Source organism: Hypomesus transpacificus, chromosome 7 (genome assembly GCF_021917145.1).
Source record: "Hypomesus transpacificus isolate Combined female chromosome 7, fHypTra1, whole genome shotgun sequence".
NCBI lineage: Eukaryota > Metazoa > Chordata > Actinopteri > Osmeriformes > Osmeridae > Hypomesus > Hypomesus transpacificus.
This window is the reverse complement of record NC_061066.1, coordinates 4,783,061-4,798,556: the sequence shown is the minus strand read 5'-3', so window position 1 is coordinate 4,798,556 and position 15,496 is coordinate 4,783,061. Positions and strand designations below refer to the sequence as shown.

The 15,496-nt window shown below is 40.0% G+C and overlaps 1 protein-coding gene across 4 annotated transcripts in view; it reads right to left on the bottom strand.

The window, feature by feature from the left end:
• Positions 1-14,020, bottom strand: part of ano6 (anoctamin 6) — an 88,850-nt gene extending 74,830 nt beyond the window's left edge. For 2 of the 4 annotated variants that reach the window (XM_047022621.1, XM_047022622.1), the window contains exons 1-3: positions 13,747-14,020; positions 12,333-12,403; positions 11,373-11,501 (exon numbers count right to left, since the gene is read on the bottom strand). In XM_047022621.1, coding sequence (XP_046878577.1) covers positions 11,373-11,501; positions 12,333-12,403; positions 13,747-13,873 — 327 coding nt within the window. In that variant the 5' untranslated portion in view covers positions 13,874-14,020. Of the gene's footprint in view, positions 1-11,372; positions 11,502-12,332; positions 12,404-13,746 lie in introns of those variants that run through there. The other 2 variants (XM_047022624.1, XM_047022623.1) reach the window with 2 other exon arrangements.
• Between the last annotated feature and the right edge of the window lie 1,476 nt (positions 14,021-15,496).

Below are 15,496 nucleotides of genomic sequence, written 5' to 3'. Positions count from 1 at the left end.
CTTTCTGAACCAGATTTCTCTTCACAGAGGACCTGCTGTATAAGCAAGAGGATCCAGTTGGATAGGAGCATGAGATTCAGAGGCAGGCTCCTGTGAAGAGGCCATTGCTCAACATCTTGGGCCGGAGACCAGCCAGGAGAGGTCAGGGAGAGTATGATATAGTGGTGGATATGCATCTGGCAACAGGAGTTGTAGTGAGACGATGGACATTTTTCAAACTTAATAGGCTTCAAGATGCCTACCATGCACAATTTAACCTTGATATATCACAATGGCACTGAATTACAGCGGTTTGAACTTGGACCAAAACCATGGTTTAGACATTGGCAAATTCCAAAGGAACACCCTTCCCCATATTTGTATTTTTTTCTTAAGTGCATTGCCTACAATCAGGCCTGTAACGAAAACACATGAGCCCCCCCCCCCCTCCCCCCACATATGTAAGGGATAATGTAATACAAATTCAGACGGGCCGAACAGGACCCAGACGCGATCAACTGAACTTTTTGGAACATTCTGAGAGCCTTATAATAAATGCACGATATCAAAACTCAAGCTTGTCTTGTGAGGGAAATGTATTCAATCAGAAAAAAACGTTGAGCGCACGCCTGGCTCTCCCTTATCCTCTTTCACAGAATATGATTTAAGTGTAAACGGTGAATGGGACTTTCACTTTGACGCCCATAGAGATTGGGAAAGCAAAGGAAGTTTGGAACGTACACAAACCGGGCATAGTTCACATAGCACCTGTCAAATAGCTGTGAAGTTTAATGTATTTTCGATCTGTCGTGTGAAACTTGTAGAAAGCAATGACTGGACGTTTTACATGATCATAATATGTATATAACTGAAATACAATGAGTTATTGTAACTTTGATTATGTTTTTTGTATGTTTACTGTAAATAGTCAAACGCAATCGCTGTAACTGCACGATCCTACTATGTCGCATACGTTAGCATGTTTGCTAATAATGTCAGTTATGTAATATATTTTATAGGCTAATTAAGCACTTTTTCTACTTTCTCTTTTTTGTAGTTTCACTCCATTTCAATGTTGTCAGCTTGATAGGAAGTCAATAAAGGAGCAAGAAGGCTAATTTTCCTGGCTCTTGGAAAGGAGGCTCGCTGTTAACGCTAGGAAGCACAACACAGACAGAGCAGTACAGCTGTCAAAGTATAACGTTAGCTAGCTATTTTCCTGATTTTAGCAGTTAGCCAGGGGGTCCCATTATCATCCACCCAACTACTTTCAATGGAGAAATGTCAGTTTGACGCTGCGCAAGGCTGATGCTACATATGGTTTGAGGGCGTATTTAGATACTCAAATCTCAAAGTAAGAAGCTGTAATTTGGTTTGCAGCAATATAAGATGTGTACATATCGATAAGTTACTTTCTTTCGTTGCTGCTGCATATCTTCTTTAAGAAATTAACGGAAGAAAACGGTTGTGGACGATAATGGGGCCCCGAACGTTGGAGATTTAGAGTGGACAATAATGGGGCCCCTTACACTACGTGGTACAGTAATGCATTGTTAGCTATAGCAAACAGTACAATACCTCTCTTCTGTGCCCCCTCCTTCACCGGCTGGTCGAAAAAGACTAGTAAGTTTTGAAAGTTTGGCATTTAATTCAGATTTTTTGGGGGGGAATGCCGCTTTTGGGCACCACTTTCAAATGTGCGTTTCATTTTTCTTATAGTTCGCTACGTTTTTGCAGCGGGCTTGCCGGTCTGTGTGACCACCTGACCTGCTTCGTCACGTCACTTACCTAGCTAACAAAGAAAGCACAATTAAATATACTTTTCTTCATTTTCGTATCACCTCTGGAAACACAGACAAGACAATAAGACCATAGTGTGCATCCCATGTAATTCAAATTGAAAAAAAAAAAAAAAGGGAGACCTCCCACGAGGCCCCCCGTCCCTGCGAGACCCCCCCGCGGTGCGGGGGCTGCGGGTATTCTTTACGGGCCTGCCTACATTCTATATTTATATGTGAAAATGTGCACATTTAGAACATAGTTTCGAGGACTACATTGACTATTTTAATTCACATCTAAAGGAATAGCGTAATTTCTCTGAGACAGTGACTGCCCCTTTGCTTATACATTTAGCTCAGTATCAAGTTACTTACTGTCTGAAAAAAACGTGCATGCTTGGCTGCTGGTCCAGTTTTCTTCGCTTTTTAGGTAACCTCAAATGCTCCATTACTCTACCTCCTCTCCAACAAGTTAACTAACATTACTTTCTTTGCTCTCAACTGACTGACGCCAGGTGCATTCAAACTAAATCACACAAACGTACAATTAGGAGGGGGGATTCACACACTTATGTTTTTCTTAACAGAAATAAATTGAAAATAAATAAGACATAAGCAATATTGATCCATTGACAAGGTTCATCAAAGGAGAACATATATTTTACATATTTTCTGCTGTATATTGCGGGGGGGGGGGGGCAGATTGGTATTTTCTCAATATTGGGGGACACACGACCCTCCAAAGAATGCATAGTTACGCCCTTGGTGAGCAACATACCAAGTCATTGTATCATTGGCGGCGCAGCGCCGACTAGTAGTGCGGGTACAACATAGTCAGGACATCACAGTAACGATGTTTCGCTCTTAGGGGATTACTAAACAAGAAGAGCAAGAACTATTTGTGTTTTGATGATAAGATCATGCTATATCTAGCCAGCATATCCCATTTATATTTATTCATTTAGCAGACGCTTTTATCCAAAGCGACTTCCAAGAGTGAGCTTTACAAAAGTGCATACGTCAATGATTTCTTACATCATGTGTGTAAAAGTGAATTTTTAACAATATTGTGAGACTGCATTGGACACTGTATAGTCCCCTTCATGTTAGTCACTCAGTGTACTTAAGCAACCATCCTTTCCAAGCATTATAGTACCAGTGGCTCAGTTTGCTAGTTTAGCATCTGCAACCCGGAGGCTGGTGGGTCAAATCCTGCTGTATTTAAAATTCTGCAGGTTGAAATGTTTTTATGATTCCTTTGTTGGCAGTTAAGTCTAACCCTTGAACGCCAATTTTACAATATTTTGCTAATTTGAGGAGGGTATATATTATATGTGGGGTATTTGTCAGGGGCGAGATTCAAAAATATCTGGAAAAAGTATAAAAACACAACAGAACATCCCACTAAAACACATTTATACCATAGTCCGGGTGCATCCTCGATTGTGATTGCCTGATTGACTGGAACTACTAATTAGTTGAAAAATCTGTCAATACACAGGCTTTGGTTCCAGAAAAACTGTCTGTTCACCGTTCAAAATTAATGCGCTGGGTACATAATGAGCCAGAGCCATTGAAAAAGGCTTTTTCAATGGTTGTTATGAGCTTGTGTCTAAAATGAGTTTACATTTACATGTATTAATTTAGCAGATGCTTTTATCCAAAGCGACTTACAAGAGAGAACTTTACAAAAAGTGCATAGGTCAATGATCATAAACAACGAGATAGCCCCAAAAACATTGCAGGTAACCAAAACATGAAGCATACATTGTGAAAAGCAAATAAGTGACAATGGGTAGAACCAGAAAGGCATGTAGTTACACAAATTACAATTATCAACATGATCCTCGAAAGTGCTAGAGTGTACCTGGAGGAAAGCAAGCAAGCAATAATAAAATTCACAGTAAGTACAAGTGGTTAAATCAGTTACGTCTAACCAACAAGTGCAACAAGTCCCTCAATAAGTGTAATTGTGTTCCTGGAGGAAATAAACTAACATCTGATCCAACAAATCTTTACAAATACCGTTGTACTCTTTTTCTTGAAGGTGGAGAGACAGTCAGCATCTCTGATGGAGGTGGGGAGAAGATTCCACCATTGGGGGGCCAGACAGGAGAATAGCTTGGGTTGGGAGCGGGAGCTCTTGAGAGGTAGGGACCACCAGACGGTTGTCAGAAGAAGACAGTAGGTGGGAGTGTAAGGCTGGATGAGAGACTGGATGTAGTCAGGTGCTGTCCTGTGTACTCGGAAGGTCAGTACGAGGGTCTTGAATCTGATGAGAGGCGTGATGGGTAGCCAGTTGAGGGAGATGAAGAGCGGGGTAACATGGGAGCATCTGGGTAGGTTGAAGATCAGACTGGTTGCTGCGTTACCATAGCAACTGGGTCAGTCAAAGCCTAGAATTTACAACACCTTTAACAAGCTAATATCTAATTCAACAAGTGACCTCCAACATTTATTTGTATCTATCTGGGGAATATTACTTTTATGAACTTACTGGGTTAGTAAGCGATCATCTCAATTAGGCCACACATGGCTGATCATTTTGTTTGTGAGAATCTTTAAATTGATTTGGGGACAATGACATGGCTGGATAGCTAGCTAGACTTGTTGTTAAACATGCTGTACATTTTACATTTACTGTTGAGATAATATGACAAATTCAAAGCGTTCAAATCATCTCACACCTCATACGCTATTCAGCTCACTTCTTAAGCCTGCGGCCCGGCTAAAGTACACAAGACTATAAAAAGATGGACAACGCGTCTCCGCTTCCTCACACTGTACATTAATCTTGCGCTGGTGATGTAATTTGGAGCCAGAGTCTGCACAGTAGTTTGTCCATATTCCTGAAAGGCAGCAACTTTAGAATGTCCAAGAACTTGACTGGACGAATTTTATGTAGCTTTTGGTGTGTCAAGTCTGTCTGTCTGTGAAGACCGCCCCATACCTCCAGAAATGGAATCTGCAGCTGGACTGGTCGGTGAGGGACCTCAATTTGGTGACCAGTGTGTAAGGCTGGGTGTCAACTTGCTCCCACCTCTCATATGCAAAAATCTGGAGTTGCTCGACAGGGTCTCTACTTGGTGGCTCTCACACTCCATTGTGTAAATTACTGTGCATTGCTAGTACTATGTTGATAAGTAAGGGTCAAGAAGTGGTTCGATTGATTGTTCTTGTGTGTAAAGGGAATTGTGAAGCATTGTTCTGTGGATTCTTGATCCCCTGAGACCTCCTCAGCTCTGGCTTGTACTCCTTCTCCTTCCTCACATCTTGCTTTCTATCTCTGGTTTACAATAATCATGGTAGTGTAGGTGAGAGTTAACCTTAATTTTGTAACATGTTTGCTTTGTAATTGATTTCATTCATTTGCAATGTTATGAAATGTATATTTCATTTAAACCTTACTTTGACCATTCTTGCTCTGATTTAACCCATAGAGTCAAATAACTGTAATTCTATTGGTATTGGCATTATTTGGTTCATGCTAATACACTGTTCAGTTTCCCATCTTCCTTTAAACCATAGGGGAATTCGTTTTGGTTGTTTGGCCAATATTTAACATTTAAGTGTTTACCGGGCACATGCTCTCCTGCTCTGTGTGCAGATCCCTGGCTCACTCGGTGTCCGAGAACCGCATACATGTCGGCTGTTAAAAATGAGGCGCCTCAGGAGGCCGTATAAAATGGTGATCGGAGGAAGGTAGGGCCCAACCAGTTGTCCGCTGTTAGCCCGATGCTGTGTATTAATTCCAATGAAAATGTATGTCGCTATGCTAATTGCAAATATCTGCATGCTTGCAGTTACTGTAACCAACAACTGTAACTATAACTGATTTAACTACTTGTACTCGCTGTGAATTACATTATTGTTGCTTGCTTTCATACAGGTACACTCTTACACTTTTGAGGTTCATGTTGTTTAATTTGTAATTTGTTTAACTACATGCTCTTATGTTTCTTTCATTTGGCACTTATTTGCTTTTCACAATGTATGCTTCATGTTTTGGCTACGCGCAATGGTTTTTGGGGCTATCTCGTTGTTTATGATCATACTGTACTTCCTGCGGCAGCTGAAGAAATTCAGCCTGCCAAAGTCGATGATGGTGCACTTCTACACAGCCATCATTGAGTCCATCCTCACCTGCTCCATCACCATCTCGCACGCTGCTGCCACTGCCAAGGACAAGAGCAGGCTGCAGCGTATCATCCTCTCTGCGGAGAAAGTGATTGGCTGCAATCTGCCTTCCCTCGACCTGCACACCTCGAGGATCCTGAGGCGAGCGAAGAAGATTGTGGCCGACTCCTCCCACCCTGGACACTCCCTGTTTCAGTCACTCCCCTCCGGCAGAAGGCTGCGGTCCATCAGGACCAAAACCTCACGCCACACAAACAGTTTCTTCCCTTCCGCTGTTGGCCTCCTCAACAAGGCCAAGAGCTCATACTGACTGAATGTCTTAAAACTATTTACATTTTGCACTACATTCAATTCCTGTAATATTTGTATTTTAGATTGTATTTTATATTGTAAATTGGCGACTTATATTTTATTGTATATTTTATTTTAATTGTATTCCAATGAGTATTGCTAGTACTCCACTTAGTATCGCTAGTTTATGTATCATTCCACTTAGTATTGCTAATTTATGTATCCTTAGTATAGTTATACCACATTTAAATTTAAGATTCCTATATGTTTATTGTATGCACCTCCCTGCCAAATGAAATTCCTTGTCTGTGTAAACATTCATGGCGAATAAATCCATTTCTGATTCTGATCATTGACCTATGCACTTTTGTAAAGTTCTCTCTTGAAAGTCGCTTTGGATAAAAAGCGTCAGCTAAATTAATAAATGTAAATGTACTGCAGGGACGCTCATCCCCGAGCTGTGTGCCCACCCCGGCCCCAAAGGGCAAGTGAATAAACTGGTGTTAACCCTTGTCAACATTTGGAGACTTTGTGCTGCATTAGAGAAGCATCCCGATCGTTGTTTTGTATCCTACTTGCTGAATGGTCTGACTCATGGGTTCAATGCTGGATAAGGTCTGTCTGAGCTGCCGATGGTTAGTCATGTTGCAATAACCTGCAGAGCACGCCCCGAAAGCCGGGTGTCGTGGAAGCGGTCGTCCAAAAAGAGGTAGCCAAAGGGTTTATGATCAGGCCTTTTGAGGAATCCCCTTTCTCCCCATTCAGGGTTATTTATTCATTATTTAGGGTTAGCCTCATAAGCCAGCCACATAGACTTATTTGTGGCGGTGCGCCACAGAATCAACACCGCCCGCCACACATTGCGTTTCGTGAAACATTTTTTTTTTCGCGATTGAGGTTAAAACACGCCGCGTATTCGTTCAGCTGCATTTCCTTTCCCCTGCCTCCGTCTCTCTGTCACTCATGCGTCTTTCTCACATATGCACACAGTCACAACGTCAGCACACGTTAGCAACAAAGCATACATACGCCGTTCTAGTAAGACCGACAGCTATATCAGCGAGCTTTCAGCATTAGTGCCGTAGCTAAAAGTCGAGGAAAGTTGAGGCTACTTTTCGCTAGGTACCTTACTCGAACATTCCCCTTCGTTTTATTGGTGAGAAGTCTCAGGAGCTAGCTACTTACCCGGCGTCCTGGAGCCAACCAGTTAAATAGTTGTTTAGCACTAGTGTGGCTACATACATAATGCAGAAATGATATATTAGTTGTTGTTAATTTAGTGAAGGTGTGAATCATTTAGGATTAATATTTAATGTAACAAATTATTAACAAATTAACTGTGTAACGAATTATTAGCGAAGGAATTATTACGACTAACCCCCACCCCCCTCCCCGCCACAACTAGATTTCTAATCTGTGGGAAACACTGTAAGCGTATCCAAGGACAATTATTCGGGCAAGAAGCGCCTAATAATCGACCTCGGCTCCACACGACGGCGCAGTGGCCAGCATTAACAGCTTAATTCCGCGATGGCCTTTTTCCCTGTATTACCCGTGTGGACAATGCCATCCTTGATAAAAATCACAGCCGGGTGGTTGGGCAAAGCAGACGTGACCGACGCGTTCAAGGTCATGCCTCTCCACCCCTCTCAATGGCATCTGTTCAGTATGCGCTGGCGTGGTATTTCACAGTTTAGTTTACATTCGGCAGCCGCAGCAGCCCGTGCGTTTCCAACACGCTGTCAGACGCACTGTGTTGGATTTTGTTGAACAGGTCAATTGCCTTTTGTTCTGCAACCGGTGGACGATTATTTTCATGTGGATTTTCCGTATTCTTCTCCCGCCTGTTGCATTTACGTAGCGACAAGCTAGGCGTCCCATTGTCTGACCAGAAACTGTAGGCCCACTGACCATGCTTGAGTTCCTAGGCATCTAGCTGGACAGCACACTAATGCAGGCGTTGTTGCCCGCGGAGAAGCTTGAGCGCGTTCAGGGCTACAGGGCCACCTGTAATGCCGTGTCAATGAGCAAACAAGTTGCTTTCTCTGCTAGACCATCTAAACTTTGCAATGCGCATTATCTCCCATACTTTTCTCGCCTGCTGGACCTGTGCAAAACTGTAGCGAACCTGCAGGACACCCTGGTGCTTAACGATGGGGGCAGGTTGGAACGGCATTTCGTTTGTCTATAACAATGAGGTGGAAACGTCCACCGCCCTCGAGTTCTACACGGATGCTGCCCCCTCGGTCGGGTTCGGGGGATACCACAGTCAAGAGTTGTTCTGTGCTGCGTGCCACGCACTAGACATCATAGAGGCGCAGAAAGTAATGAGCACTTGAGAACGGAGACCTGTGTGTGACTGTGTGTTGGGCAATGTTTGCGCAGCTCGTACACAATAAAGAGGCTTGCATTAGATAACACTCAGCAACTATCTCTACTCTAGGCATAGTGCTCAAGCTGAGCAAGTGCTGAGCTGACCTACGGCGACCAATGTGGTCTGTAAGTATCCTGTGGCTGGGTGGCTTTATACATTGCTAATGCTAGAATGTCTCTTCGGATCTCCATGTAGGCATGGTGATCTGCCCACCGTCGGATGAGAAGGGTACCACGGAGATGGTCAGTGTATGGGACTTAGTTGCGGGAGGACGTCTCGTTGAGCAATGGGTCTGGGTCGGACGTGCGCGTGAAACGGCTCCGTAGACCGCACATCAGATGGTGTGCAACATGGATATGCAAACAGGCTTAGTCATTGTTAATGCTAGCATGACCTGGAGCATCCATTTTTGTTGTAAAGTCTAACCCAGGGGTACCCAATTAGAAACTCAAAAAGGTCCACTAAAATTTCCATTCAGTCCAGGGTCTGGAACAGTGATGGTTTATTTTTCTGGTCCTTACCTCAGAGTTCTGGGGGTTAATTTTGTTCAAAGTGTCAATGCTTTGTATAGTGACATTTCACGTTAGCTCTACCACGTTTGACAAGTGCAACCGTCTCATCGCAGATTAAACACATCGGTTTTGTGCTCCCCACCGGCACCACAAATGCATACGTGTCAGTCCATTCTGTCTGAAATTTGCGATTTTCTGAATCAACTTTTAGTTTTTTGCTGGGTTTTATCACGCCATGATTTTTGCTTCTTTTTTGTGCTTCCAGGAATCGAACCGGCAACCTTTGTGATTAATAGCCTGATTCCCTAACTGCTCAGCCATCTACAAGCTATTCTAATAAGGTTGTCAACGGCAGTATTTCAAATGGAATCCCGATTCAAACAGTACCACCTGCTAAGTGAAAATTTGCCCCCAAAAACGTAAATACCGTAAGATTGACATTTATTTAGGGGGAAATGGCTCATTCAAAAGAGGTTTGCTGGAAGCGATCATTGTCATATATTTCAAACATTTTTCCATATAATTTTACCTATATTTAAAATATATTCCACAATATATTGAACACATATCTGTATATTTATTTCATGTATATCTTTCCATATAATTAGGATTCCCCCGTCAGGAATAGGCTTTAAGGTGACTTCCCCCTGAAGTACCCTGCAAAGTTTCACCTTAATATGTGAAAATATGCCTGAATTAGAACTGTTTGAGCTTGGACCAAATGTGACTATGATTGCCATAGGAGAAACGTCTTATTTTATTATTCAGTAACTGAACACAGCAAAGTCTAGATCTTGGAATGGCTCAATTGGATGAGAGGTTGTGCCGGTAAACAAAGGGTTCCAGGTTCAACTCCAGAAGTTGGCTTTTTCTTTTTTTACAAAACAGTTTCTAGTTTTCTGGGTAATCCCGGTGTAACTATCTATTATGTCAATTTTACAATATTTTGCAATTTTGAAGGAGGAATTCGCTATTGCTGCTTGCAGCTATATTTTTTTTACATATAATTCAAATATATTCTACCATATATTAAACATACATGGGACACTATATATTTACATATATTACCAATACATTTTCCCATATAAATCGGAATACATTATGGTGGTATTTATAGATATAAAATTGCATATATTTGGGGATATATAAACACATATATTATATATTCATGTTGAATATGTTGAAATATATAGAAAACGGCAATCATTGCTGTATTCTGCAATATATTGCAATATATTACATGAATATTTATTATAGTTTATAATATATTAGTAATATATTTATCATCAATATATTATCCCATGTATTTCCGTAGAATATAATTATTAAATCCCATATATGGACATATATTGCCTAATATATCACATCATATTTTCCAATATACTGCAATATATTTTCCTTCCGTAAGGGACAGCTCCTGATTGGATCTTTGGAATGGACACAGATCTTTGGATTGGACACAGAAAATAGATACCATAGGAAAACAATGGAGGCGTGAAATCACGCACCAATGAAAACTCGCTTAGATCATGACTAAATTAGAATGTTGATTTTGGCTTCGGACCAAATTGTATTGCGTCTGGGTCCAGATCCGGACCGTGGTCCGCCTATTGACTACCACCGGTCTATCCTATTTGTTGTAGCGGTTTTGACAGTTGAGAGAGGAGCACCTTTCCCGCGAGTGGGCGTGGTTTCAGCGACCTCAGCGGACATGCACCAAGCGATCTGAGAAACCTGTCAATTCTTTCACAATTTTGATCACTTATTTTTGTTACTTGGCCATTTTTTTTTATCATTCAAATTTGGCTGGGTGGTTAGGAACACATTTTTCTGTGGTGTGACAAACTCAGAACAAATATTTTATTGTCCCTTTACAGGAACTTAAACATCTTAAACTCTAGGACCATGTGCATACATTTTCAGAATACCTTAGACCTTGCATTGTGAGGCAAACTCCCTTTACAAACAGAGTAAATATCATGTGTCTACAATGACAAAAAGCATTGTGTGTGAATGCTTTCAGCTAACTATTTTACTACAGTAGTGATTTTAATATTGGCCTTTAAGGGTTACGGTTTAGTACAGTTATACCATAAACTAAAATCCTATATAAAAAATATCACTTTGTTTAATTCTACAGGCTCTATTTAAACATACTTCTAGAACATTGTTTATTAAAAACCACAATTGTCTAAAAAGTTTTAAAAGGAAGACAAAAGGAAAAAGGTGTTTATATCCCAACAGGACTTAAGTAATTAAAACTGTTCAGAAGTAAGTACCAGATAACCAAAAATTACTTACTTTTCGTTGATGAAAGATGTGACTTTTGTCAATATCTTTCTTGTCCTCATCCTCATAGACCAAGACAAAATCGACCCGCCTCACCCCATCGTTGAAGAACAATGAGTCAGGTTGGTCATTGAACTCAGCCTGTGGGCAATTGTAGAAGTCATCAGGCAGCTCTCCATGCTCTAAACTTGCAGTCCTCATCCTCCATTAAATTGTACATATAGACAAAACAGCACCCTTTTTAGAACACAAAGCCAAGCTCCAACCAACATTTTTTTAATCAAAGACAAGAAGCTACAGTGTTTTCTCTATGTTCCACGGCTCAATTTCTGCCGCCACGGTATCAGAAATAGGGCTGTACAAAATTATAGGCAGTCTATCAGCAGTGACTGTTAGAGCGCATGTCGGAGAATAGCAAAGACACGCGCTTCACACCCAGTTGAGATTGCGTGTGTGCGTTCTTGAGAACTTGTATTCTTATTCGTAGTCGTATAATTTATGTTGTCAGTTCATTTAAGACTGTTATTGTATAAGTCTATAATTCTTGCAAATTTTAATTAAGTTAACTGGTGATTTTCGTTGTTTGTATTCTTCCTCTGCTAGCTGAATTGCACATCTGTTGATTCGATAGCGGTTGCTGCCCTTTCTAACGTTTGTATTTTAGGTGCATTATTATTTACATTTAGTCATTTAGCAGAAGCTCTTATCCAGAGCGACTTACAGTAAGTACAGGGACATTCCCCCCGAGACAAGTAGGGTGAAGTGCCTTGCCCAAGGACACAACGTCATTTGGCACAGCGGCGAATCGATCTGGCAACCTTCAGATTACTAGCCTGACTCCCTCACCGCTCAGCCATCTGACTATTTTATGCTGAAGTAGTTTTAATAGATGTCGGATAGACCTGCCCCCACTACTAAAAAGAATCCTAGAGGAAACACCGAGCTATCTCATAATTATGGTTGCATACCCACCTTTTCTGCTTTGGGAACTAATGTTCCTTCAGGTATGGTCTCATATGTTGGCAAAAACTCCTGAAAATAGACTGAAGTAAAGAAGAAAATGTAGGCTCACCAACAAAAGTATTTTAAAATGTTTCATTCAATGAATCCATTTGAGTACATTTGTTTCTGACATTTTAATGCTTCAAATACAGGCCAACTAAGATAATATTTGATGGATCACAATAGATTGCATAACATTCTTTTTAGAAAATGTTGTACAGTGGAACATGTGAATAAAGACAGATGTTTTGGAAACATTTGGCCTACACTTATTGACAAACTGACAAATGGTCAAACCAAATATTCCACAGTAGTAATAAATGTCCTTGTGGTTTCAAATTCTACAATCCTGTATTTTGGGACACAACTAATATGTATTATTAAGGTGATTTAATCTTTGTTTAAATAACTGCCTGTTCTGTCTGCCATAGATCAATTACACAATGAACAGGGTTAGGATGAGCATTAGTGAACTGTATCAGTCCAAATACCATACACCATAACATAATAATATATATAAAGTTCAATCTCTGCATTTTTATTGTAGGTTATCTTTATTATGGTTATTAGGTTACCATCATTGTCTCTAAAACTGTAACCTCAAGTATTCCTTATATAAGCATACCATATAATTATTGTGCACCCCAATAGCCTAACTAAAAATTATATTGAGAAAAACAATACAGTGAAATACTGTAAGTGTGTATTACACTAGACAAAAGTCCACTACAATACAATAGGTTCAGCTTACACTGTAAGTAAGGTTGAGAGAAGTAGTGAGTGATGAGGAAAACTCCTCTTCTGGGTGTTCCTATAAGCTTTGCTGCACTACAAAAGTTGTGTAAACAATACTATGATCATACCAAACAGACATTTCAGTTTAGCACACCCATCACTAAGACAATAAGTAGCTTCCAGTTGGCCTAAATTCCATCCTTCATGTAAAGGCATGCCTTAACTTCTAAAGAGGGCACTTCCCTGTATAAAAATGTGTATGCCGAATAGGCCTAGATGCAGTAGTTAGTCAACTGCTAGCAATTTGTCACTGATAGCCACATACAAGTCAACAAAGGAAATGGGTCTATTCAACAAAATTAGGCAACATTTGAGATGAATCAAATAATAATAATTCATTTTTATTTGAGGGCGCCTTTCAAAGCACCCAAGGTCACCTTACAGGGCATAGTTAAAAAACAAAATCAACAATGAATCATTGGGTTTTTGCTTTGTTACTGTGTGATTTGGCATAGTTATCGGCTGCCCCTGGTGTTAAGAGGGCCGGACCCTTTGAAGAACCAGTTTAATCTGAAATCACAGCTGTGATGGCATATTTTTTATGAAAGTTGGTTGCAAAAAAAAACAAATAAAATCCGCATGAACTCACCGACTTCCTCTACTATCCCAATCTGTATCTCCGTATCATCCTGCAAATATTCCGTAACGGACATCGAGTCCATTTCAAAAAGATCGTTCTCTCCACTTTCGGTCATTTTATCCGTCAAGCAAGTCATGTGTAAGTAACTTTAGTTAATCGAGAAGTATATTTTTTCTTTCTGACACAACATTGGAGGACAAAGTAGTTGAAGTTGACAAAGGGTGCGGTTTGGAAGGGACATGGTTTGACAGCTCTAGCCTCCGCCCACCCAAAAACTTATGGACCGCCCTTTGGTGGTCCCCAAACATGCAGTTGCTTGGGTACGACACGCGTTCCTTCCCTCTTCTACGATTACGGAAATATATCCCAGACAGCAGACCAACTATTCAACAAAGAATTAACGTTGAATCAATAGCTGTTTATCAATCCGAAATAAGGCTTAGAAGGTAGGCCTACTTGTGTTCTTGAGAAGAACGTTCTTGCCAAGAATGGTCTTCAAACACCGCGAGGACGGAGAACGCACTTATCTAGATTGAGATGCGTGTGTATGGAGGATTGTAGGGGCCAAAACTAAATAAATAAATACTTGGATAAATAAATAATTATATAACACAAAGCTTAAATAAATGACACAAAATATATAAATGTTACATGTATTTGTGTGTATATATATATGTTTACGTTTTTATGTGTTTACATTTATTTATTTATGAGGCTTTGACCCGCCCCCTGACTTGGTGACGGGGGACGACAGATTTAATTTGCTGCAGCAAGTTTCACCGTGGATAAATGTAAGTATAAATAAATAAATGTAAGTATAAATAAATAAATTTAAGTATAAATAAATAAATATAAACACATGAAAACGTAAACATATATATATATACACACAAATACATGTAACATTTATATATTTTGTGTAATTTATTTAAGCTTTGTGTTATATAATTATTCATTTATCCAAGTATTTATTTCTTTAGTTTTGGCCCCTATAATCCTCCATACGTGTGTGGCTATTGGCTATTGCGCAATACCCTGGACAAATTTTATGGAAGCAAATCGTGACCAAAATTCCCAGAAATGCATTTTCATTTTAAGAATGTGGCTGCATTATTTGACTCATAAATGAAATTAGTAATCAATCATCCTATTTGCATTTAAATTTTCTTCTTTAAACTGCTCATTCTTTCACTTAATTGAAATTAAAACGAAAAAGACATTTGAAATATAATTTTCCAAATATGCCCCAGCAAATAGATACCAAAATTCAGTTTGAAATGTAAAATTTGAAAATGAAAATGCTTTTCTGGAAATGCATTTTCATTTGAAGAATGTGGCTGCATTATTGGACTCAAATTTGAAAATGAAAATGCATTTCCAGAAATGCATTTTCATTTTAAGAATGTGGCTGCATTATTTGACTCAAAAATGAAATTAGTAATCAATCATCCTATTTGCATTTTCTTCTTCAAGACTGCACATTTTATGCCATAATCAAAAAGAAAACAGAGCAGATATTGCATTTTCATTTTCGTGTTCTGCCCGCAAAGAAGTGCCCACAATTTGATGTAAATTGTGTTCCGTGTACTTATATGTTATGTTATGCCAGGTGCTTGCGTTGTCTTGTCTTAAGAATTTCAGTGCCCAGTCTAACCTTGTGTTGTTCTGTGTACCTGACAATAAAAGACTTGAACTTGAACAATTTGAAAATGAAAATGCATTCTGAGCGGCGCAGCAGAGTGATATCAGTAGCCGCTCT